Consider the following 26288-nt stretch of genomic DNA (forward strand, 5'->3'; position numbering starts at 1 on the left):
GTGAGATTTCTGTAATCATCTGGCCCTGTATTCACGAAAGTCACTTACGCTACAGTTATTCTTAAGAGGAAACTACAGCCAATCCTTATGCCATACATGTTATTAGCGAAGGCGGCCAGCCAATGGCAAAAAGCACTTACGGGCAAAAGTTTTGTCAATTCAACCCCTGATAACCGTGCCCACTGTGTGTATGCGCTACGTTCATGGGACATCATGATCAGCAGCAGCAGCAGCCATGATTTGAAGCATCATCATCATCATCATCACGACAAATGGTCACATCTTCCTCTCGCTCGACCACGCGCAGTCTCGAGGGTGCAGCGCGTGAAGGCGGCAGAAGAAGAACGATCTTGCGCAATGGCGGTCTACCTGACCGCTCCGGTCGCTGTGATATTCTACTAGATCGCTGTTATGTGCGTCGGCGTGTGGTCGGGCTGCAAGCTGCACAAGAACGATCGTCAGCGAGCGAGCACCCACGAGTCCAGCCGCTCGCACGCTTTGCACGGACGCTTCGTGCAGAAACTGTTCTTGGCCGACGGGAAGCTGTCGGTCTTCCTCGGGATATTCTCCATGACGGGTGAGCCACCACTGCACCTGGCGTACTTTTGAGAGCGCGTTCGTTCCGTGATTATGTCCTATACCTGCAGCGACCTGGGTCGGTGGTGGCTACCTTAACGGAACGGCCGAGGCTGTCTACACTGGCGGTATCGTGCACTGCTATGCTCCAATCGGGTACGCCGTCAGCCTCATGCTCGGTGAGTAGATGCGGCTTTAATTAGAAAGAATAAACTATTTTGTTTCCAATCAGAGATGGGCCAATGCCTTCATTTCTTTTCCTCCCTCATCCTCAACGCCCAAAACTCGTCCTCGCGCAACCGTCATCCCTCGCCCTGTAAAAGTTATTCTCCCACCCTCAACCTGTTTCATTCAAAAAATGGGATTTGCCAAAAGCTTCAAGGTTCAGGTAGATTCATGAAGCGCAACGTTGGCATCCAGCCGAGAGTTGGCTCGAAAGTGCAAAACATGCTCTCTGGCGGACATTTACACGGCGTAAGAATGCTCATTTGCTAAGCTACCTTAGCATGACGAAACCTCTTTTTTAACTCCAGTCAACTCGAGAAAAACAAACTGCGCTCTGCTGACAACCGAATCACGTGAAAATGCGTTTCGCTGCAGAGATGCTGTCTTTTCTACAGTTACCCTTCCGTAAGCACAGTTTCACCTTGATTTTTAAAGCACTCATTTGATGAATGAAACTTCATGTCAATTGAATTACAGAATTAATTTTCCCAACGCGCTGCCAATTGTTAGCATCCTAGTTAGCTCAGATGTTAGACTGCCACTTAAGGGCGATGGTGCTGGGTTAGATTTCCGTGCCACAATGAAAGTTTCATTAACTGCGGAGCTTTCTTTATCCAGAAATCTGCATGAAGGGGTGTTATTTGAAGTTTCTTGCTACTAAACGATGTTCGAAAAAGGTGGAGCCAACAGATTGACAAGAGGTTTAGCCTTCTCCAAGGCAGCAACTTTTCCTTTCTAACGTCCCTGCCAGACAGGCTCTCGACGATTCCCCCTCATTGCCCGATTCCCCCTCATTCCCCCTCATTAGGCTGTCTGTTCGCGAAGAAGATGCGAAGGGCTAACGCCATCACCATGCTGGACCCTTTCCAACAGCACTACGGCCGCTGGATGGGCCTGTTACTCTGCCTGCCAGCCGTGTGTGGCGAAGTATTCTGGACAGCCGCGATGCTGGCGGCGTTAGGCGAGCAGGCATCGGTGGCATGGTCAATATAACGTCAATTTGAAAGTGAAGCTTTAGAGGTGACACATTTAACAAGGCAAACATTTACGAACCACTTTTCCGGAAATGCAGAAGCTAAAGTTTCTTGCTGGAAGGAGCTTATATATGGGATATAGGGTGTCTCAAAATCCAAGCATAGAATTGATTTTGTCTATTAAGCTTATCGTGAAAGGATGGCGAAAACAGGAAACAGAGGTCGACCAAGGCGAATTTGTTTTCTTTTTTCCTCAACTGACACAATGAATGACACAATGACACAACTTCACAATGAAGAGCGAAGCAGGAAGGGAACCAGGTTATATGCGGTTGAGTACATGATGTAAGGTCCGGGTGCATATCGGATTTTTTTCGTCGTTACGATTCGAGGTGTGTGCCGTTGTCTGGATATGGAGTGACTCAAGAAAAGCCGTTGACATAGATTTATTTCACTTGCTAGGGCGCAGGCGCTGTCCCAGCCCATCTAGTAACCCGTGGAGTCAGCATGTTCTGCAAGGGCGCTGGAGGCCACGCGGTGCTTGTATACGTCATATCGATGTTCTTTGAGTCTTCTTTCGAAATTCCCGCTTTCACCGACGTATTTGTAGTCACGCTGGGCGCAGGGGATAGCATACACTACGCCAGGGAGCTTCTCACATGGCAGACGGTCCTTAACGTTCACGAGGGTATTTATGACCTTACGCGATGACAGGCGGGCTATACCTGTACACCATAAGGACTCTCGACACGTGCAAGAGTCCCGCTGATGCCTGGCACGTAAGGAACAGCCATCCGTTTAAGAGAAACCGTTGTAGAAGGGTAACGCGGACGGGACACCTGACGCTGAACGGATGTGATGGAGGAGGCGGGACGACCACAAGCTGCCAGGTCGCGCCGCACGTTCTCGTTGTCCAAGACACGGTCTTCTTCATTCGAACGCATGGTACCCGCGCGCCGAAGCACCGTGGACACGACCGACCTCTTGTGCGTAGTTGGATGCACAGAATTAAAATGCAGGTAGCGACCCGTGTGTGTAGGTTTTCTGCACATCGCAAATTTCAACCTTTCCAACCGTCCCAACAAGTGAAAGAACTCTAAGTCAACGGCTTTTTCTTGAGTAACTCGATATCCTGACAACGGCACGCACTTTAAATCGTAACGACAGAAACATTAATGAGATCTACGCCCGCGCCTTACATCATGTGCTCAACCACATAACCTCGTTCCCTTCCTGCTTCTCTCTCCATTGTGAACAAGGCTCCCGTGTGGGGACCGAAACGTCAGCTAAGGGGGGGGGGGGGGGGGGGGGGATAGAAAATTAACCTTGTTCTGCGTCTGTTTGCTGTTTTCGCCATGATCCTTGCAGCCCAGACGAAATTTCGTCAAACTCTTCACTCTATTATGAAGTGATTCCCATTCATAAAGTTCGTTATTTAATTGCCATTTTCGTTGTCTTCCGTAGTTTATTCTAGTTTTGGGCTTCAAGGAATTGGCATGTGGGAACCGATAACTCGTAGGCGTTAGGTGTACAAGTGCAGTAATATATCTCGTCATTTCTTTTAACTTCAAAAGCACATTTGCCAACTGCCACAAAGTATTCCGCAAGAGTTGTTGTTTGCAAGTATTGCGCACGGCACTGCGCACTGCATTGTGTATAGGTGCCAGATTTACGCGGCACGATAAATTAAACACACACGGCACCGTACGCCGAGATTGGTTTTTGTCCCTCGGTATGATTTCCTTCGTCCAGTTTTACTCTGGTGCCGGTAATTCATGCTGTGTGTCCCTTCCGCATCAGAGCCGCGATCACCTAAAGCCCGTCTAGAGCACACAGTATTGCTAAACGGTGCTCGGAGTTCAAAAGGCGCTGGTTGCCATTGGCAGGTCAAACGGCCGGCGTCATCATGGAGGTGAACTCTGCTATATTCGTCGTCGCCTCGGCGTCGATCATCATCTTCTACACTGCAATGGGTGGCTACTACTCGGTCTCGTACACCGACGTCTTCCAGATAAGCAGCACAGCCGCGTTCCTGGTAAGGCGCCTTGCTCGCGATCGCGCCATTTCACAGCTCGTCCGTCCGCTCTGAAACTAACTCTCTCGCAATCTCAACACTTCATTCAAACAGTGTAATTACAAGAAATTCTTACAAATTGTGAAATATGGCGCTATTGTCTGCGGGAGGTGCAAGTGCGGTAGTTCAGTCAGCAAGGAAACAAATTGGCTTAAACTGCGTCCTTCTGGCGTCAAATGACCTCGTGACATTGCGAACTGATAATGGAATGTCGGTAAGCGGAAATCACTTCCACGGAATTACGTTTTAAACCAGAGCAATAGGCTCTCGATTGGTTGGTTTTGTGCTTGAGCAATTGAGAGTAAAGTCTTCCGAAACTGAACCTCAGAACCGATCTCTCAAACTACTAATTAAGCGAGTATTTAAGTGCCGGAAAAATACTGTTGATCAAAAAACGCGCTATTATTCGGCTATCCTAGAGCTGCCGGCTTCTGTTCAAGTTCATAGAGGATGCAGATTTGGTGAATGTATTAACCGTACTTTTCTCTACGTGTTAGCGATAGCACAACTGTGGTCGTGGTATATATCACTCTAAAAAAGTTTGCACCCTTTCGGGTGTATATCTGCCACACAACAATAATCGTCATCTGCCATGATGCGTTTCCTTTCTTGAAAACGCCGCGCCCGCTACTTTCCTGTCGGGAATGCTGTGTCATGCTGATAACGCGCATGCCGTTCGTTACTGGAAAGTACGGGGCTCGCAGCGTTAAAAAAAGGAAACGCATCGAAGCAAATAACGATTATCGTTGTGTGGCAGATTACACCCCAAAGGGTGCAAACTTTTTTTTTTAGTGTACAGACTGACAAGGTATATGTATACGTGTAGCCACGTGTTTGACAAGCTTTTATATATTTTCCTACTTTTTTTTCTTTCTTTGGACACTTGGGAAATATTTCACCGAGTTTCTGGCGAATCCATAATTGCGGACTTCCGTTCATTTAAATTTGTATACGCGTAGAGCGCGCCGACGGACGCGCCACTGGTGGCGGCCATGCTAAGTGTGCTCGGGAGGGAGGGAGGCAGCCGTCCACCGTAAATTCATGCGTTGCTGCTCGTGCGTCTCTGTTTGATTCAGGTTTTCGGAGGGAAATATGTAACAACCGTCACTTGTGTGTTTGTTGAAGCAGCGAGGCATCTCGAAAAAAATCCGAGGACACCTAAGTAGCAGTAGTGGATGCGGAAGCAGTAATTAATGTCCAATTGTATGGCGCTGAGCGATCCTTCTAGTCTTGCTCTGCGAGTAATGTATCACAGTGGTGCCCGAGCTACAGTAAGCAGCAGCAGCCTGCAGTGCCAACGCCGCGTGCCACTGACGCGGCGATACCCTTCACGCAACGCCTGGCACGCTATCGCCGCGGCGGGTGTTCGCTTTTATCCGCTCTGCTGCGTCGATGCGCAGCTTGTGACGTGGCGTCGCGGCCAATGGCGATGCGAATTTAGGTGGCGTTTCGCTGCCACAGAGGACAGACGGCGTTTTTTTAGCGCAATTAGCCATTTGACGGTGTCACGCGAAAGCAGTTCTTGTGTGGTGGGGTGCTCGAATGTCTACAAAAGCTCGCCGGCGACGCGGTTCTACTATTTTCCCGCGAGGCCTCGTATGCGGGAGCGACGACAGCAATGGATCGCCGCCGTTGGGTGGCAAACTTCTTGTTCCAATATTTTCTTTGACACTTCCGCGGTTGTTCCACTCGATGATGATTACACGGCGAAGAAGTTGATGGCAACGTCGAGGTACCCAGGTTTTGCTTCTGTTTCTTCGCCTTAAGGAATGCCGGTTAAATACATTTCGCTTAGGTTCTCAGTGCCACTTGCCGCTTCTGCCGTTTGTCACTTCTTTACCGTGTTGTGTGTTAAAGCTCCAGAGGCTTGAAAGCACTGATTCTGTTGGTATCATGCGGCCCGTTAAATCGTCGCACCAGCTCTCGCGCAGTTCATGTTTTTGGGTCTATATTATGCGTGACTTCAACGAGGCTTTTTTTATATTATGCGTGACTTCAACTCTGGCGATTTTTCGATGTCCATTGACCTTAATAAAATTTTGAATATACGTTCTCTTTTGCACTCTGGTTATCTGTGCCAAAAGTATGGCTGCAAGTCATTCAGTTTTCCTGAAAATGAATTTTAAAGATTGGCTGCGACCTCCACTCGTGACTTTTTATTGGCCACCGTGTGTTTGCGACGTCAGAGGCTACACCGTCATTGTCGCTGAAATCGTCGCTGAAATCACCGCTGTCCAGTTCGGAAAATCGGTAAAAGCTCCCTGCGCAGTCAGGAGACATCATCAGCTTCGCTTCTCTGGCGTTAGCGCCACGTTTACTGCGTGTTTACATTATGACGTCATCGACTCATCGAGACGTCACGTGAAGCAGCTGCCCGTTGCGGTTTCGGCATCTCGTTTATTGGTTATTTAAGATTATCGATGAATTTCTAAGCAAATTGAACCACCCTACCGGTGACAGGACTGTCAATGCCATTTGAAAATGACAATATCCTAACATGGTTAAAGATACACAGGAGTTGCCCTTTAAATCAGGCTGTGTTCAGAATGATTAGACACGTGCTTTTTTTAACAGCTTGATAGCTGTTGTTCAAGGTCATCTTTTATATTGTGGTTACTTTGGAAAATGTTTTAGAAAAGCTGTAGCTCAGGACTAGGATCGCTTTTAGCTGCTGCATAAAATATTGCTCTTCGCTTTCGCTGAAAAATGCTCTTAACACGATTCCGCTATAATTGGCAACAAAATATATTGTTTAAGGTGCAACATTTCGAAATGATTTTGCGTGTGCGCCGAAACTTACATGCCTTTACGATAATTGTTGCTTGTAAATTCATAAAGATGAAAGGGGTGTCAACCGATCGAGCCTCAAGTACTTCCGAAAGCCACCTCCTTGGAAGCCACAGGCACGAAGATTAGAGATCATTACCATGGATAGCGGAACGGTGGAAGCGCGAGATTTCTTTCTAGAAATTGCAGTAGAAAACTTGCTGCATGCCTCGTAGCCTCGACATTGCACCGGCACACGTGCACCGTTGCAATCCCGGAGGCCGTACATTTCTCCACACTACACTAGCTCCAGCTCATCGCCAAAAAGCATTCTTAAAGGCGGTGCATGAGGGCTGTCTGCCAGAAAGCAGAGTTCTTCAATCGTAAGAGTTGCGAAACTTCCCATACGCTGCATTTTTCAGAATCCAACACGCTGGTCGACCACCATAGGTGATGTGCAAAACCCAGTATCCATGATGCGTTTTCGACTCCCAAAATAGATTCCGTCGCATTAAACTACCAAGAAGATAGCCTTTACGTGTGTTTTAAATCAAGAGGATGTCACTCAATGAGGCGTGGATTTGTACACCACATACTGCGACGGCCGTGTTGGCTGTGTCGCCGCCTGCGGTAAAGTAATAAACTACTATGTATTGCTCTTTCTTGTCTTGCGTTGCACAGGGCCACAAGCGCCGCCGAATTTCGCTAATTAAACACGTGCTTGCGGTGAATGTTTTTCGTGGCGTAGCCGCCGTCACAGCTTTATTATGTCTGCTGATCATTCCCGACTGCATAATGTATAATGCTTCGTGTAATGTAGTCTAGTGGTTGCGGGACTGATGAGTGCAGTACATGTTTACGTTTGGCGCTTACGGAATACATTTAAAAGGACTTGTTGCCGTTTTAATCGCAGTTGTTATGTCTTCGGCACCTTAAAGAAGTGCACTGACATTGTGAAGTCGTTCTTTTTTTTTTTTATGCTGCTGGACGATGACCCGAATTCAGAACATTTTCTCGGCATATTTTTCATGCTTGATGCTTCTGCAAATGTGAAGAAACTGCAGGGAGTATGTTTAGGTGAATAATATGATTTGTTTAGTTAGTTCTTAAATGTTGATATCATTTATTGCACACAGCTATAGTGCTGTGCACAGTGAAAATTGAGCGTTTTCACGCAGTAGATAAGAAGTGTGTGTCATGCAGTCAACTAAAGCGGCACAACGCTTCAAACGCAGAACCTGGGGCTCGTGCAGCGATAATGAAGTCTGCAAACGAAATCTGCTAGTGCCTACGGGAAAATTCTACGAACGTAGTACGAGAAACGAAAACGAGAATTAAGGCCTGCGGCATCACTTGCAACAGACATTATCTGCAGGCTAACTGCAACGTACATATTTTACGTACTTTTGATTGATCTTACATTTAACGTCGTCGAAACACCCAGGCGTCCCGAGATTTTAGTTCGCTCAATTACGCCCAGCTTTGGCGTGAAGTTGTTTCACTCCGTGCCGTTTCGTTCGCATGCAGTGGATATGCGTGCCTTTCGCGGCAAAGAGCCACGCCATCAACGCCCTACGGCCTCCTCATAACAATTGGATCGGTGAAGTCTCGTTGAAAGACGCTGTGAGCTTCGTGGATGGTTTTCTGGTGACCGCCCTGGGAGGCATACCATGGCGGGTGAGTTCGCAGGGGTACATCAAGCCCGAAAGTTTTCACTCGTAGGCATGAAATTCAGTGACGACTGACGAGTCAAGAATGCATGAGAGCATTATAGAAAAAAACCGTATTCCCTATAATATCCAATAATCCTCTATGAACACATGGCGATCCCATATAAAAATCTATAAGCATGTTCCAACTCGTATGGGAAATGCCCCATATGAATGAGAACATGTGGGCTATATGGGATCACATATGTTCATATAATCACATAGTACTTGCCCCATATGATGAGTGGGAGCACATGTGGGTTCGAATGTCCATATACTAGATATATCGATCACACTCATATCTTAAATGGTATGTGGAACGTAGGGGTTTTACGAGCTCCCGATATGTTTATGTGAGAATACTGTATGTGGGACGCGCGAGTATTTAATGCGTTAGCATTCTTTGCGCACTTCCCGCACTTTTCGGGGGCTATCTATCTTAGTTTGGTTGTATCTGTTTTCTCGCCTACCTGTGTCACTGGGAAAATCTGGGTCGAATGGGTAGTGCATCGGGCTGCTGTGCTGAGGTAATGCAGTTCCAAGTTGGCCATGGCACCCACTTGTGTCAGTACGTATGTGGCAATTTGAAAGTACGAGTCACTCTTCAACGAACCCCTTTCACGCCGGCATGGGTGACAGTAGACGCGGGACTCTGCAGGTACCGCTGTATTAAGAAACGCTTGGACACCGACTTTGAGCACCGAGTATGTGCCAAAAGTTAAAAATTATGGGTTTTTCCCTGCCAAAACCACGATCAAATGATGAGACAAATGATGCACGCCATAGTGAGGGACTCCAGAGATTTGGACCACCTGGGGCCCTTTAATGTGCACCTAAATCTAAGTACATGAGTGTTTTCGCATTTCGCCCCCACAAGAATGGGTATGTGCCGCTCGGTCAATCCTGGTCTTCAATGAACCTCTTTGGTGCCAGCTTGGGTCACTGCGTATATGTCAGTAAGTGTGTGCCGCTCTTCAGCTTGGGTATCTAGGTATGTGGCACTGAGGATGTGCCACTCTACAATGACGAAAAAGGTCCCTTAAGTTTATCCGAACCTGAGCGTAGTCGAACCCACGTCACACAGCCTCCTCGAGAATAGCAACGCTACGCTTTAACAAGCTGCGCCACTAATGCACTGGGTATGTGCCGGTTTTCAATTACCATCTTTCACGCCAACGCTCCAGTGAGCTGCGCCATGAAAGCACTGGGTATGTGCCGCTTGTCAACGAACCTCTCGCCAACTTGGATCACCGAGGATGCGCCACTGAGAGTGCGGCAAGCGAGGGAACAATTCTCAGCGTTGGCGGGCACCGGCGCGCCACGCTTCTCGTCTCGGAGTCCGCGCGCGGACTTCTCGGCAGCGCCACTAGATGGCGCGTCATAGCCAGAAATAAGCGCGAGAGGGGAGCCTGGTTGCCGCATGACGCATTTCTCAGCACTCGCATGCACCGGCACGCCACGCACTTCGTAGTCCACGCGCAGGCTTCGCGGCGGCGGCGCTAGATGGCGCCAAGTGTCCTTAGGGAAGTGTGAAAGGGGATCCCCGCTGCAGTACACGCCTCGTACACAACTCGTTTCGACGGGGGTAATTCGTTCTGTCGCTGACGTAATAGCTCTGCAGAAACCCGCAAGGTGGAGAGAAGTAATTAATAAAGGGAAAATGAGACATCCAGCCAAAAGGTAACTAAGCGCTACAAAGGAAACCTTTGGGTTTCCTTTGTAGCACTTAGCTGCAAGGAGTGGTGTGTATTACAAAAAAATCAGGATTGTGGCACCTTTGTAACTGGCTGTTTTAAAGTTGTAAGCTTGATGCTTCAGTTTGTTCACATTTTGAAATTCTGAGAACATTTTGTAAAAGTTGATGGCGTAAATGAACGATGTACTTCAGATGCATGGGCAGATCTATTTAGATTTTTTTTTTTTCAGTGCGACGTAAAATTTGCCGCAACGGATGCTGAGCAAAATGATTTGTCCATTCCCATGTACTTAAATAGGAGCTCCCGAGATAGTCTCCTCATATGTGTCGCTAGTTACACACAGCCCGCCTTTTTAGGAGCCCTCTATTCTATAAACACTATACTGAGACATGGAATGAACGCAAGGAAAATCATAATATTTGCAGCAGCGGATACCCAGCAATTTAGCTTTAAGGTTGTCCCGGTTTCGCACATTGGTCACTGTTACTGGTTTTATTTGCTCTCTCATGCCGACGACTGTACTCATTCGGAACGCCGTGCGGCACATCGTACGCAGGTCTACTTCCAACGAGTCCTTGGCAGTGAGAGTCACTTTGCTGCCAGGATGTTTTCGTACCTAGCTGCCATAGGATGCCTGTTCCTGGCCCTGCCACCAGCGATCCTCGGAGCCATGGCCAAGACCGCAAGTAAGTCGCTCTACTTACTATGTAAACCAATTTGTACCCTTAAGGGTGCTTTCTGCTCAACTCACACCCTTATGATATTTAATACGTAAGCATTCTATGGCGAGTACTCCAGCAAAATCTGCCGGCAACGCGAAAAGTGTCACACCCTTTTTCTGCAAAATAAATGAATAATTGGTGAAGTTACGACATTTAATCGTCATAATAGTGCAAGTGTAGATGACTAGTAGATTTAGAATCGATATAGAAGAAACGCAAAATGAAAAAAAAAGTTATCGTTATTCCCCCTTGAAATCTTGCTTTCTCACATTGCTGGCATGCGTGCAAAGAAGCGTGCTTTGAGATAGCGGAGTATTAGAAATGATGGAATAGCTCATTGGTGGATGTGATAAGAGTGTAATAGTAGATCATTGTTAGACTTCAAAAAAAGAGAAAAGTGGTGACGTCGCCATCGCTGCGTCAAGGTGGTAACAAAAAAATGAAATAAAAATAAAGTAAACCTGTGGTGCCGAAAAAAATGGCTCATGCTTAGCTCTTGCAAACGTAATTATCACGAGCGAAAGGTCTGTTTGGCTTGGTTTTGCAAAGCCTATGCACACAGTGTTTCGTTAAAGTTAGGCCCCAGTCTTTCACTCAAGTCACACACGCTGCCAAACGGGCTGTCTGTGAAGTCGCGGTGAAACTTGGCCGTCACAGTCGAGCTTGCCGCCAGCCGAAGGGTGTGGTTTGTCAAACGTTCGTTGTGTGAAGTGCTGCTTGTAACCAGGGCTTCGTCTCCTTCTCCTTGTTCCTGTTGCTGAACGACGGCGGCCGTTGCAGTAGCTTCGATCTTGGCACGCTTCCGCGCTTGGTAAGCTTCTCTGTCAAGTGTTAATCTGACCTCCCTTTGCTCCGGTGTTACGGCTGACAACTTTGCCTTTGCTCGAGATTTCGCAGCCTGCAGTCTAGCTATTTCTACAGGATGATTGGATTCAGCCTGTCGCTTGCGCTGAAGCGCACGCACAGACGGCCCTGCCGGCGATTCATCCACGGCGGCACTGAGCGACCAAGTGCCGGCGAAGCAGCCGTACCCACGTGGTACCACAGCGACGAGGCTCCGAGCGAGCGCAGCTGCGACGCCTCTCCGTTAATACCTCCGCAGCCGATCACGTGGCGTGACGTCACACCTACCACGCTAGCGCTCCGGCGGCTCAAGGTCATTTAGACGCGATGAATGACCTTGCGAGACATGGCGTAGTAGAGCTGTCGCTCTAAAGAACGGTTGTAACTGTGTTTCGGCTCACAGGATACAATATATCTGCAAAATAAATGCATAATGGGTCCCGTAATCACATTTAATCGTTATAATAGTGTAACAGTAGACTGGTAGCGATGGGTAGACATGCATAGCCTTGCTAAACAAGTAAGCAAAAGCGAAGTAGCAGCCGAACCAAAGAATGCTTGCGCTTTAATAGACAATTTTCTCAGAATTTCCATAGCATTCTTTATGGGGGGTACAAGTGGGAGCTATAAACCGACTTGCCAGGATCGGCTTACGAAGCAACCACCTTTGATTACTCCCATATATCTCCGGGATCCTTACTCGGCGAGAAGTCGAACATTACCCCGGGAAAGTAGGCAAGGAATTCTCCGCTTTAAAACCAATTTCTTCTGTCTCAGCAAGCTAACCGCGTGGAAGTTCTTTAGCTGGCAAGAGGTTCCAGCAGAGCGTGCATGCCGCAACGTTTTCTCGCTGCGCAGACTCCACGGCGGTCGGCTACCCGGGCCCAGCCATCCTGCGCGACCGAGACAGCTTGCGAGTACTGCCTTTCTTGATCCGCTACCTGACGACGCCCGCGGTCTCCGTGCTGGGCATGATCGGCATCCTGGCGGCGGTCATGTCGTCCGTCGACTCGTCCATGCTCAGCGCCTCCGCTATGGTCACCTGGAACGTGTACCACGCGCTGATACGGTCCAAGGTATATGAATCGGAGCACCCGCCGCAACGGCTCAGTGGCTGCGGCGTTATGTTGCTGAATGCGAGGCTGCGGGTTCATTTCACGATCGCTGCGCCCGCATTCAAGTAGGTGTGGAATGCAAAAGCGTGTCATGTCTGATTCAGGCGTGTTCCTTCCATTTTATTGCGATAGCAATTATATGGACACTCCAGACGCGTTTACGCAGTCCTCATGATGTTTCGTGCGATAACGGCGCGGACGCGTGCTGTATGCTGTGGGTGCGAGTGAAAGCAAAAGTAAGCCGAGAAGGGTTGTGGCTCGATCTCGCGCGTTCAGTGGAGGAAGGTGGGGAAGAAGCGCCTCTCTTCATCGCGGGAGAGAGGGGTGGCGCTGAGCGCTGCCCCGCGAGCCCTATCTTGAAAGCGATCTCCAGAGGTTACGGAGTCTAGATTGCGCTTTAGGCGCGTCGAGGGCTGGTGGCTTCGTGTGCGCTGTGTTCTCACCGCTTTGTTCGCGTTGAACCGAGAGGCAGCACGAAAGGCTTTTCGCTCGCTGCTGCTGCCGCTCTTTCCCACGCCAGCGTTTTGATAACGAGCATCCGCTTCATTGAATGAAATGCATTCATGTTTGCCCGTGCGTGCGTAACATAATGCTCGTTCATTTAATTAGAAAGCGAATGTTTACAAGTTCATCCGATCGATAAATCTACTATGCTTACTTCGTGTAGCTGCCTAATAATTCATGATCCCAATTGTTACTTCGCCTTGCGGGCGAAACTGCGACGTCTTTTTCTTCGCCTAACAAAAAATAATGCCGCAGTTTCGCCCGAAAGGCGAAGCATCGACTGCATTAAAAAAATATTAGACCGGTATACGAAGTAAACACAGTAGTATTATTGACTGTATACTAAACAAAATTACCTGTGTGGGCATTTATTGTGCACTTCATCATCATATGTGTGCCCTTCTTCATCGTGCGGGTAGTCGCATCGTCATAGTGGACTGGACCGAGGGTCCTTCGCCGCGTCTCTCAGGCTCAATAAAGCCTGGCTCTCACTGTAACGTCACACTTGTAGCAATGTAGGTGGTCGAGGTAAAGAATCCGTTAACTTCGCTATTAACGCTATTGTCGTGAATTAGCACCAAAGCCTGTGACAAACATCACTTCGTCCTTCTTTTCATTGTTGTAGTCGTACACGCTGGGAATGCGTTCATTTTCACTCAATTTCATCCGACTAGGGCCAAACGTGAGCGCTTCTTGGCACTGTGCCAAGACATCGTGCTCGGTACTGTGGTAAACGACGCCCGGTGACGAGTAGCCGAAAATCTAACGAAAGTGAACGATCAAGAATTCGCCGTTAGAGCTTAATGTAAAAAAATGGCTAAAAAGTAGGTTCAACTTATTGTAAACGTTCCAAATCCATTTTTAGGCCAGCTTTTGATAACTTCTACTTTCTAAGTTCTGAAAATGGATCTGCATATCCTCTAGAATGGATAATTTAAGTCTTAGCCAATACCATTTGCAAAGCACCTTTTTGAAAACGCTTTGATAACCTGTTCTAGATTGTCTCAGAAATATTACCTAATTCGGACATCAGACGATGCGTTTTAACAACGACGCATCTTATTAGCGTCTTCTTTAAACCGATATTTTCTCTCGGATAAACAATACCAATATCAAACGAATAAAAAAGAAGCATCCACACACGGTCGTTATCACGGAACTCTAAAAAGAAAGCTGTCATGCGCCGTGCGCAATTTAAAAAAAAATTATTTTTCCACAACATTGCCCAACTTTATAAAAAACGCACCGGATAGGTTTTGGGGATACCTTGGCAATAGCAAAAAGACTAATACGGAAATTTCAGTTAATGGAGCCATTCTTAACAACTTTAATGCCATCGCACAACATTTTAATACTTATTTTCATAGCGTATTCTCCCGTGCACGATCAGGCCCATCTGAGTTCTGAAGTGTTTGAAGATCATGAGGCGAACTTTATATCTTACCATGGCATTGAATCTATGTTACTTAATTTAAAAACCAAAACAACTCCTGGCCCTGACAACCTCCCGAATGTGTTTCTTAGGCGATACGCCGAAACTGTTGCCAAGTTCTTAGTGGTATTATTCAGAGCATCTTTGTTATGCGCGAAAGTGCCTCAAGATTGGAGGATGGCTCGAGTTGTTCCGGTCTTTAAGAAAGGCGATCGATTATTGCTCGAGAATTACCGCCCCATATCATTAACGTCATCTTGCCGCAAACTTTTCGAGCACATAATCGCAACTCGCATTAATGAATTCTTAGATGAACACTCCATACTAACAAGTGCTCAACATGGTTTCAGAAAAGGTTGTTCCACTATCACGCAATTAGTAACAATGTTTGATTCAATTGCCAAAGCTTTGGATGCCAACGGTCAAATTGATGCAGTGTTTTTGGACTTCAGTAAAGCATTCGATAGGGTAATTCACAAAAAGCTAATCTTAAAATTAAGGAACATTAACCTTCCGGACATCATAATTACCTGGATTACAGACTATCTGGATAATCGCCAACAGTATGTTTCAGTTGACAATCACAACTCGGTATATCTACCAGTCACTGAATTCAGGTGTTCCCCAGGGCAGTGTCCTGGGTCCATTGCTCTTTCTTTTATATATTAATGACATTGTTACCGTCGTCAAACCAGGAACACAAATAAGGCTGTTTGCAGATGACTGCGTTGTAGTTCGTACTATTCCGTGGATGATCAGAAGGAACTTAACTCTAGCTTGAATAATATATTTTTTGTGGTGTGAAGAATGGGGCATGGCTTTAAACATAAATAAACCTGTCTCTCTTCTCATAACGCATAAAAAGAATCCCCTGGAGTACGCTTATCAAATGGGATCTGTTCCATTAAAGCAAGTTGAAAGTTACAAGTACCTTGGCGTAACGCTCAGTAATAAATTTTGACAGCACATGTTCTTCTGCCTTTCGGAAGCTAACCAATCTGCGACCCAAACTAAGAAATGTCCCCTCAAACGTTAAGCTACTCACTTACCTAACCTATATCCGGCCAAAACTTGAATATGCTTGCGTTGCATGGGATCCCTACACTAAAGTCAATGTTAACAAACTTGAGAAAATACAGAAAAAATATGTTCGTTTTATTTATTCCAAGTTCAAAAGTTCGGATTCGCCGTCAGAGCTGATGTTGGCTAACGACATTCCTTCGCTCGAACAAAGGAGACAGAAACACAGACTAGATTTTTTACATAATCTAATTAATCACAAATTGGCTCTGGACCCTTCACTATATGTAAGTCATCTCTCCACAAGGTATACACGACACCATCGTCCGGATGCACTGACACCTATCTACGCTAGGACAGGCAGCTAGAAGTTCTCCATCTTTCCCTGGACTATTTCTGAATGGAATTCGCTGCCCGCCCCTTACAACATGTGACTGTGTTTTATGTAAGCTTTTATTGTTTATTTTTTGTAAGTCCCCGTCTCTCAAACTTTCTTGCCTTTGATGTGCAATTCCCTTGCCTTTTTTTCACATCGTTCTGCTTGCACCATGGATTGATTTAGGTATTGTGTCTTGATCTTTTCACTAAGTGTTTCTGTGAGCAATATATCCTTGTAAAGTCTATATATTTTATGAATGTATACGAACGTATCTTGTATATGCCTTGTACTCAATATTGGTCTGCCAGTCCTGCAGGGACCACAATGTGGTCTGCAGTACGTGCTAAATAAATAAATAAATAAATAAATAAAATATAAACACTCTGTATCTCTATAATGTGCCTGCTGGGAAATTGCTCTATTGAGCTATGGCAACCGAACAGCTGAGTTTATTTGTGTTAATAGTAAATAACGGAGCAGTTGGTCGTAAAAATACTATCGTGTACTTAGACTTAGGTGCACGTTAAAAAAAAAAGACCAGGTGGTCGAAATTAATCCGGAGCCCTCCACTACGGCGTGTCTCATATTCATATCGTGGTTTTGGCACGTCAGACTCCACAATTTACTTAGATTTTTTTAAATAAAAAATTCACCTACGTTTACGATACTCCCTAACGTGAAATTTTAATATAGCTCTATACGTGCTTTATTTCGCGATATATTGACTGGCACGGACAATCTGTCTTGTGCGGCACGTTGTAAGCGGAGCGAAGTGTGGCACGATTGCTTTGGTAATCTGGAGATCGCGAGAGGCAGCGCGTGGGTGACGCGTGGGCGCGATTCACTGCAGCCGCCGCAGACACACCTCCCAAACGACGCGCGCTACTCCGGCGCCATCTCGTAGCCATCGTCCCTGCACTACGCCTTTCTTCTCACGTTTTCACCATACCCTCCTCTTTCCGCCTCATGGTCGCGCTGCCCCTTCCTCTTTCGCTTTTCTCCTCGCGTCTTTCATCCCCTGCTGCGCTCCGCGTTCGCTCTTTCACGTTCGCCCGTTTACGTCGACGCTCGCCGCAGAAACGGATGCCTAAGAGCTACGCTCTAAAACTGGCTAAAAAGGGGATTGTACCTCTTAACTTTCTGCGGGTCTGACGAGGATCGGCAACACGCACTCACGCATGCAGGCCTCCGTGAGCGAAGTGGCGCTGACGCTCCGCCTCATGGTGTGCGCGATCGGCGCCTCGGCCACCTACCTGGCGCTGTCGGTGCAGTCGGTGTTCGACCTGTGGGTCCTCTGCTCGGACGTGGTGTACGTGCTGCTCTTCCCACAGCTCGTGTGCGTGTTCTACCTCAAGGGCACCAACGCCAACGGCTCCGTCGGCGGTGAGAGATATGAAAATCGTGCCACCATCCCCGTATATGGTCGCAAGCAGTGTTTCAACAATGCGGCGCACTGATCGATTGACACTATACCACTGTTCGCGCACCTACGGATTAATCTCGTCCCCATGCAATAGGTGGCGTCCAAATCCACGCACCAGTGGTGGCGCCCGCTGGATAAACAGATGCAGGTCTTGAAGGCTATGTTATTGCTAGGTGCATGCGGCGGGAGTGGTCAAAGAAGACGGGAACATGTCGTAGAGGTCGGGTTTTGGATGCCACCCATATTAATCTATCATGCGTGCCTTTCCTTAACGCTGCGCACCCTATACTTTCCGGTAACGAAGGGCATGCGCATCATCAGCGTGACATATCATTCTCGACAGGAAAGTAGTGAATGCAGTTTTCAAGAAAGGAATCGCAAGCAAAACGGGTGACGATTGTTTTTTAAGGAACATACTCTCCAAAGGGTATCGCCTTTTTCCTGAACCATGAGAATAAATGGAGGCGTTGTTACCACGACGTCGAACCGGCGCGGCTACGTATAGTTGTTCGCACAGCGCAGGCGCTGTTCACGTGTAAAGGTTGTTTCACATGGCGCGATTGGGGCGAAAGAATCGTTCTGCCACGCACGTCGCAGAGCGATTTTCACTTAGTTTTCACATGCGTTTGCGGCAGCGCGAGTTTAGTTTCGTCGCAGCGATGCGCAAGGTTGTCGCCGCAAACGCCGCTATATATATATATATATATAAAATGTTGATAACGTAGCTTTCGTCCTGGGGGCGTTTTCCCGGTGGCCGATCGCAGAGCTGTCCGTCGGCTTGGCCGGGTCGGTGTACGACAGGAAGCAGGAACCGGGGCCACCAGTTCCCCTTCCGGCTGGCCTGCATGGTTCTCAGCATGTCCACGTTGATGCTGGTCTCCCTGATCACCGCCGTGGCCTTCGAAAACCGCTGGCTGTCGCTCCGCTACGACGTGTTCCGTTGCTTCAGCGACACGCGGCCAGCCACCGAGGAGTCCGCGCAGTCCAGCGACAGACACCGTGTCGGCGCCGCTTTCGGCCACAGACCCCGTGACAGAGTCGGCTCCGTCACCCTGGCGGCAAGGGGCATATCTGGCGACAAGAGGATCCGCGGCGCTACTGTACGTAAACATAGCGGAGTACACTCATATAGGAAGTCTTCACGAACGGCGGCGACCCGGCGCACCGCGGCCAGCGCGCCATGTTGGTTCACTCCGCAGCGAGGCAAAACGCGTACTGCCACAGCTGCGCGTCTAATAAATGGTGCCATGAGCTCTCGTGTATTGCGGCAAGCAATAGAAGATAGGCTGAAGACGAAGCAGCTGAAATGAGTGCTTTTACAATTCCACAGTGGGCGCACGCGAGCACAAGAAGACAAAAGAACTTCCCGAACAGGGACGGCGAGATGGATCTCCTGTTTCAACATGCGTGGACTCGCTGGGAATCCTTACAAATACAGGGCATGTTTCTCAAAATTTCTTACACGAACCACTGCGTATACGCGTACTTGTCGCGTGCAAACGTGTCGGGTCGCGGTCGTGCACATTTTTCACTGTGGCCTGCGGGGCGGGCCACAGTGAAATCGGCGCAAATGTAACTTTCTAGCTCGCATCTGTCACCGAATAGTACTTAATTCGCAAATGCCGCACATAACAGCGACTCCACTTTACCATACGTTTTCGTCTCGTAGGCCGCCCGTCGACCGGAACTGTTCGATGACTGCAACCGCGACTGGGCTCCGTCATAACACATGGGCTATGCGTTGAATGCACCCGCCGTGGGACCTTCAACTGAGTAGTAGTGGTTAACTTGAATAGTAAAAAAAAAGAAATGAAATACGAGCCTTAGTTGTGAAGGACAAAGGGAGAATTATAAGAGGTTTGTTTATCAGTGTGACGACGATCACGGTGCCCACCGATGATTACTTCAGTCTTGGCTCACGCACCTCGTCGTTTGGAAGCAAGCGGTAGCCTTCCGATGCATTATGCAAATCCAGTTGACTTGCCGCGACGAACCGCTAGGTGCAAGGTGCCCTTCACCGAGGGTTTACGAAAGGCAACGCATCGGCATCACCCGGAAGCTACCCACAGTGCATCAGCAAGAATAGAAAAGGAAGCGCTCGACTTTCATCGTAGCATTTGGCAGCGGTGACAGCCAGTAGGCGCAGGGCTAATCGGAGTGGTTGTTCTACTACAGGTTGGTGCTGTTTCTCTGTCTGTTACAGACGCGTTTTATTATTTTTTTATTATCTGTCACCGCTGCCAACTTGCTGTGTCATTTTGCTTATTGTATTTCTTTTTGCACATTTTGCACTTTCTACACTTGGTGATGTCACAGAAGGAACGGGATGCACGTTCTGAGCTGCGCGAATTACGTTCCGATATGAAACAAATGAAAGAGGGACTTGAATTCATGGAAAAGCAGTTTGAAACAATGAAGCAACAGTTAATGGAAGGGCGCACCGAGAGAGAAAGCTTATGGAAGGAAAATGACAGGCTGAAGGCTAAATGCAGTGAAAATGAGTCAATCATTGTAGAGCTGCAGAAGCGAGTTGTTCAGGGTGAGCAGTACTCTCGCAGGTCGAATGTGGAAATAAAAGGGCTCGTTGAGAAGAAGAATGAAAACATCATTGATCTTGTAGGCCAGATTGGTGGTGTCGTTGGCGAACCCATTTCTGCTGATGATATAGAAGTTTGCCACCGAGTACCGACTCGTGAGCAGGGCAAAACGAACGTTATTGTTCAGTTCAAAAGCAAGCAGAAGCGGGACCACGTGGTCGAGAAAGCCCGCAAGAGCCGCATTCGGAATCGTGACGTAGGAATCTCCAGCGAAGCCCAAATCTTCGTGAATGAGCATTTCTGTCCGACACTGAAGCGGCTGCTTGCACAGGCAATTGCAAGAAAACGGGAGAATCAGTGGCAGTTTGTGTGGACTAAGAATGGGAAGATTTTCGCGCGCAAGACACAGTCCAGTCAGGTGGTGCGCATTGAAACAGATTCTGACCTCGTCAAGATTGCGTAGGGTACTTATGCTTATAATCTGTGTTACGTTTTCTTGTACACGCGATGCTGAATCAAGAGTTTTGTCTGCCATGTGAACTTAAACTTCCGGCGCAGTCGCAGGGCATTTTCACTGCCATTCACCTCAATGTACGTTCCGCCGCCACCAAGCTCGATGAATTAAGCACATTCTTTAATGAATTCAACTTCATGTTCGATGTGATAATGTTGACTGAAACGTGGTATCACGAAGGAAGCGACATGTTAAATATGATTGAATACAACCATTATTTTATCAATCGAAGTGGTCGCCGTGGTGGCGGAGTGGCAATGCACGTAAAAAAACACATGCTCTGCGACATAATCCCGGAATTTACGTGCATTACTGCCGACTATGAAGTGCTTTGCATAAAGAGCAATATTAACATGTACGTGGCGTTTTACCGCCCACCGTCTGGTGATATGAGTGTATTCCTGGAATTTGTTGAGGAGATGTTAGAATACTCAACAATTCACCAGTATAACACTCTAATAGGTGGCGACTTTACCATAAACCTTCTCAAGGATAATTTGACCTCCCGGGAATTCCTTAATAAACTTTACGCTTGTGGCTACAATAACGTCATTACCACGTCAACACGCGTAACGACAACTTGCCAGTCCATACTAGACTTGTTTATCGTCAGCATAGACACTGATGTAAGCGCAGCTGGCACGGTATGCGCCGGCGTAAGTGACCACTGTCCTGTCTTTATTGCTTTTCCTAAAACTACTGAAAATGAAATAACTTGCCAGGATATCGTTAAACATAGATGTATGTCTAGCAGAAATATGACTTCATTCCGCATGCGTATGCTGAGGGAAGATTGGTCTTCTGTTTACGATAAGCTAGACCCAAATGAGAGCTATCGTGAATTTTTATCTATATTCACTAGTCTTTACAACACATCTTTTCCTTACGTAAGCACCAAAGCTAACAGAAAAAGAAAACCTTGGGTAGGGCGCGAGCATATCAAAATGATCAAGAAAAAAGGTCGCCTTTTTAAGAAGTTTTTGCGCACACGCGATATTAAGGAATTTGAAGCCTTTAAAACTTACAGAAACAAACTAACTGCCGCGTTGAAAAAGGCAAAGGCCTCCTACTATAACCACATGTTTTCTGACATCTGTCGACGGCGCCCAAACCAAGTTTGGAAAGCCATCAATCAGGCACTGAACCGCAAAGCGGGTCAGAATACGTTAACGGAAATAACCATTAACGGGAACAAACTTTCCGGTGTGCATCTAGCCGAGCACTTCAGTGAGCACTTTGCTAATGCGGTGCAACCACTGGGAAGCATTGCTCATACTAACATTAATTACCATAATACTGACACAATTTTTCTCGCACCTACAGATGAAGCAGAAATAGTATGCACATTTCTTTCTCTAAAAAACAGTAAAGCTGTCGATGTCAATGGATTTCAGGTAGAGGCGATTAAGCCCGTAATTGACCTCCTTGCTCCTTGTCTAACCTACGTGTTTAATCTAGTCTTTCAGTCTGGCTGTTTCCCAAATCTCATGAAAATCTCAAAAGTTTCTGTTATATTTAAAGGTGCAGATATTAATGATGCTAATAATTACCGACCAATTTCTATAATTCCTGTATTCTCCAAGGGATTAGAAAAGATAATATTCTGCCGCGTAAATAGCTTCTTCAACAAACACAATATACTTTCGGAGTATCAGCACGGTTTTCAACGTGGTAAATCTACGCAGACTGCACTGTTAGCTCAAAAAGAACTGATAATTAATAACATCGAAGAAAGAAAGCTTACGCTGGGCGTTTTCATTGACTATAGCAAAGCCTTCGATACCCTAAACCATTACATTTTACTCGGGAAATTAAGTGCTTATGGGGTGCGTGGTGTAGCTAATTCACTATTTAGTTCGTATCTGTCTGAGAGAAAACAATGCGTCTCCATTGCTAACTGTTTTTCATCTTCTAAAACCATTTCTTGTGGCGTACCTCAAGGAAGCGTTTTAGGACCAATGCTCTTCAATATCTACATAAATGATATTGTTAAGATAAACAATGACGCCTCATTCCTGCTCTATGCGGATGACACTAGTATTTTTGTTTCTGAACAAGATCCAACTGAAATTGTTGCGAGAACTCAAAGTGTACTTTCAGATGTGCTGCAATGGTCTAGAGCTAATGGCCTACGAATAAATGCGACAAAAACAAAAGCTGTCTTTTTCAGATCCCGAGGCACTGAAGTCAACGTCAACCAATCATTAACACTTGAGGGAATACCCGTCGAAATAGTGGAAAAACATAAAATTCTGGGCGTGACTTTTTCTGCTCATATGACATGGACGTGTCATATTGAATCACTGACTAAATCGTTATCACGTGCTGCTGGTGTTCTGTCACGATGTAGGCACTTTCTTCCAGAAAATGCTCAACTTCAGATTTATCATGCTCTGTTTTCTTCCCATATAAATTACTGCCTGTTAGTCTGGGGCACCACAACCCTTAGTAACATAACTACAATTCACCTATTGCAGAAAAGAGCACTTCGGTATATTGCAAACGTCCCGCGCAATAGTTCTACAGTTGCATTGTTTACCCGCTATAAAATATTCAGTGTGAAACGCATGTTCGACTTTCGTTTAATGTATGCTTATTTCTTTTCAAACGAACAATTCAAAGTGTTTATTAAAGATTTATCTAATATAAGCATGCATTACACTGATTCACGCACCCGCAGCACCGACAAGTGGCTTGTTCCTCGTTCCCGCACGACCTATTTTTTGCAGTCTCTTAGATTCACACTGCCGTCCCTACTTAATAAATATGAAGAGAAAGACGCCAACTTTTCTACGTTTACAAAAAAAGAAATGCGTGCATTTTTTCTAACTCTTCTCTGTCTTTTGTACTGCCCGAACATGATCAAGTATGTTTCATTATTCCTTGTAACACGTTTATTTTCGTCATTTTATGATGTGTGTTCACGTGAACATTGAATATTTCAACTATAATGTACAACTGTTCTGGAGTGTACTTATATATTGACATTATTTGCTCTATTGTTCCGTTGTTGTATTTTCACAACCTCTTCTTAATTTTTTTTTTTGAACTGCATTTTCTACTTGATTACTGTAAACTTGTTTTTTGAACGTATGAATCGTAATACCGCTGTCATGTACGTGGGCCTTTAGGTATTTTCAAGTGGTGTTATTACCGCTTTTCGCCTAAGGGACCCCCAACTGTCGTTGGAAATAAAGATTTGATTGATTGATTGATTGAAGAAAGCTTCTTCCCAGAATGAAGCATTTGTAGATCTTTGACGCGCTGACGCCTAACCATTCGTTTGTAGAACAGCCGCCTGCGCGCCGCGCGAAAGGTTTACCGCATAGATTTACCTCTTGCTCGTATAGAGCCCTGTCGATTCCACTGATTCCACTTTCATAAACGTTTTAACGACGACCACCATTTTGGAAGCACGAATAATCGCGCAAAAGCAATGCTTCGAAACACTTAGCCCGTCGATGCAAGGATTGCACTTACCAGCTTGTTAGAATTCGAATTCTGGGGTTTTCCGTGCCAAAACCACCATTTCATAATGAGGTTCGCCGTAGTGGGGAACTCCGGATTAATTTTGACCAGCAGGGGATATTTAACATGCATCTAATGCACGAGACACAGGCTCTATAGTATTTCGCTCCTATCGAGATGCGGCCGCCGCGGTCGGGATTCGATCCCGCGCTCTCGTTCCTATAGCAGCGCAGCCCCATAGCCGCTAAGCCACGGCGGCGGGTTTGCTAGCAGATGTGTAATGAAACGCATGTCCTATGCACTCTCTTTGGTCAAACTACACGAGAAAATGAAAGCGTTCCACATAATCAAATATACGGGTTTATGCATTAGTGAGGCCTCTATCGCTCTCGGCGATAAAGAAGTAGCTTTTTAGGACATAGCATGTGACTCATTGTTGCGGTGCGCATTACACCTACACTACTTCGTAGGGCATGCGCTAAGCCTGCGTCATGACCACACTTACGCGCACATAGCGAAGCAACATGGTTATGCTCAAAAATTTACGATAACCAATGTATATATTTCACCCAGTCTCAACAAAACCTTCAGTTGTGACTCAGCGTTCGTCCTTGTCTTTTCTTCTGTCCGTATGTATTAAAATTGCGCTTCTTCCACCATGAATCTGAACCAACTAGCCCAAGTTCCTGTTTTGCTCCACTGAGCGTTCACGTAGTCGGGAGGATCTCTAGTCATAGCAGCATTCGATGTCCCTAGCGTAAACCCCACGTGTTGTGACGAAGCCCTGTAGGGGTTGTAGTCATCGAAGAGTTCCGACTGGTCGCCTACAACATGAAAACCGTCAGTAAAATAGAGCCTAGTTTACAAGCCACGCTTCCAAATTAAATACTATGCAGCGGCACATGCAAGCTTGAAGCAATACTAGTGCCTACCTCACGTCGACAAGCTGCAAAATAAGTGAGCATAGTGCCCCGCTTTGAGAACCACAGTGAAAATTGTGCGTGACCGCCATCCGACACGCTCTCACACGACAAATATGCGTATGGGCAAATAACCGATGCTTCACGTACCACACGAGGAATGTAGGGAACAAAGCTTGTATCTGTTAAGGATTACCAGCGAGTTAGCGCATGCTCACATGGGACTTCGATCGCATCGTCACTGTGCGGAAAGTTTCCCGGTCGTATCGCACTCCTGTGCGCCCACTTCTGGCCGTTCGAGAACCCAAATTTCCGCTGCTTCGTCTTTAGCTTATAACATTTTACTTCGCAACGGTTCCGGCCACACCTGACAACTCAAGACGTCATTTATTCGACGCCCAGCTGCGGCAGTACGCGCTTCTCCTTGAGCAGCCCTGAAGTGCGCACCGTGGGCAGAGCGCCATGCGGAGTGCACCAAAATGGCGCGCTGCCCACCATGCGCCGGTTTGCCGCCGTTAGTGCGTGCACCCATATACGGGAGCTGCACGTTGGCGTTTAGCCAGCATGGGAACGATGGGTAGCACGTATATTTGCCTAAACTTCGTCCGTATCGTTTTCAATGGCTTTGTGGCATTACCAAGCAAAAACGTTTAGCACCATAAGGCGTTGTAAATGCAACAAATTCCCCGTATGATTACGCATGTACGCAGGAACTAATAAACTTCGCGTATTTCGAAAATTGTTGCTGTTTGGAAGCATTAAAAGAAAAACCTTAATAATAACAAAAGTGTCGTGGGAACGTTTAAAGACTCTAGCACGAAAGTTAGACGAAGCAATGTGCAGTAACCACCAGCGATCCCAACGCCAGACTTCCCTTTAGGAATGTTTGTAGCAAGCTTAACGGCAACAAGGCTCGTGTATTGGAATTCGTGACTTTCGAAACTTCTTCTACAGGCGCATATAGACGGAGTTTTTCTTTAGGTCTATCGTGTTTTTAAAGCTGCGAGGAGCATATAAAGCTCACACGCCTTCACGAATGGCAGCGTTCTGCCTTTAACTAGGCTCTGCGACGATCATTTATGCCAGCGCTGTCGTGGCTTCCCATAGCAATGCAGCGGTTATCACTGAAGATTTCATTACTCCACCTTAACTAATCATAGCGTAACATAAATATCGCTGTATATTTGTATAAAGGTATTGCAGAAGTACATGTTCAGCTATTGTTCCGTGAGACTTCTGCTGACTGCGCACGGCCTCATTTCCCACTGTCTAACTGACACCTGGCGCACCTTACCTTTGATCGGTACATGTTTAAATTATTATTTATTTTATTTATTGATACTGTCAGCCCATGACGGGCTATTACAGGAGTGGATGTAACATACATAAA

General features: G+C 46.7%; 2 protein-coding genes across 2 annotated transcripts; both read left to right on the top strand.

The window, feature by feature from the left end:
* The first annotated feature begins 411 nt into the window (after window positions 1-411).
* Window positions 412-1794, top strand: LOC140216489 (high-affinity choline transporter 1-like). The gene is made up of 3 exons (XM_072286807.1): window positions 412-577; window positions 648-755; window positions 1610-1794. Exons 1-3 carry the CDS (start codon window positions 412-414, stop codon window positions 1792-1794), a joined length of 459 nt encoding a protein of 152 aa, XP_072142908.1.
* Window positions 1795-3683: 1889 nt separating this feature from the next.
* LOC129388240 (high-affinity choline transporter 1-like) lies at window positions 3684-11323 on the top strand. The gene is made up of 3 exons (XM_072286709.1): window positions 3684-3810; window positions 8143-8292; window positions 10578-11323. Exons 1-3 carry the CDS (start codon window positions 3745-3747, stop codon window positions 10794-10796), a joined length of 435 nt encoding a protein of 144 aa, XP_072142810.1. The 5' UTR covers window positions 3684-3744; the 3' UTR covers window positions 10797-11323.
* The last annotated feature ends 14965 nt before the right edge of the window (window positions 11324-26288 follow it).

The sequence above is a fragment of the Dermacentor andersoni genome, chromosome 3 (assembly GCF_023375885.2).
Source record: "Dermacentor andersoni chromosome 3, qqDerAnde1_hic_scaffold, whole genome shotgun sequence".
Lineage (NCBI taxonomy): Eukaryota > Metazoa > Arthropoda > Arachnida > Ixodida > Ixodidae > Dermacentor > Dermacentor andersoni.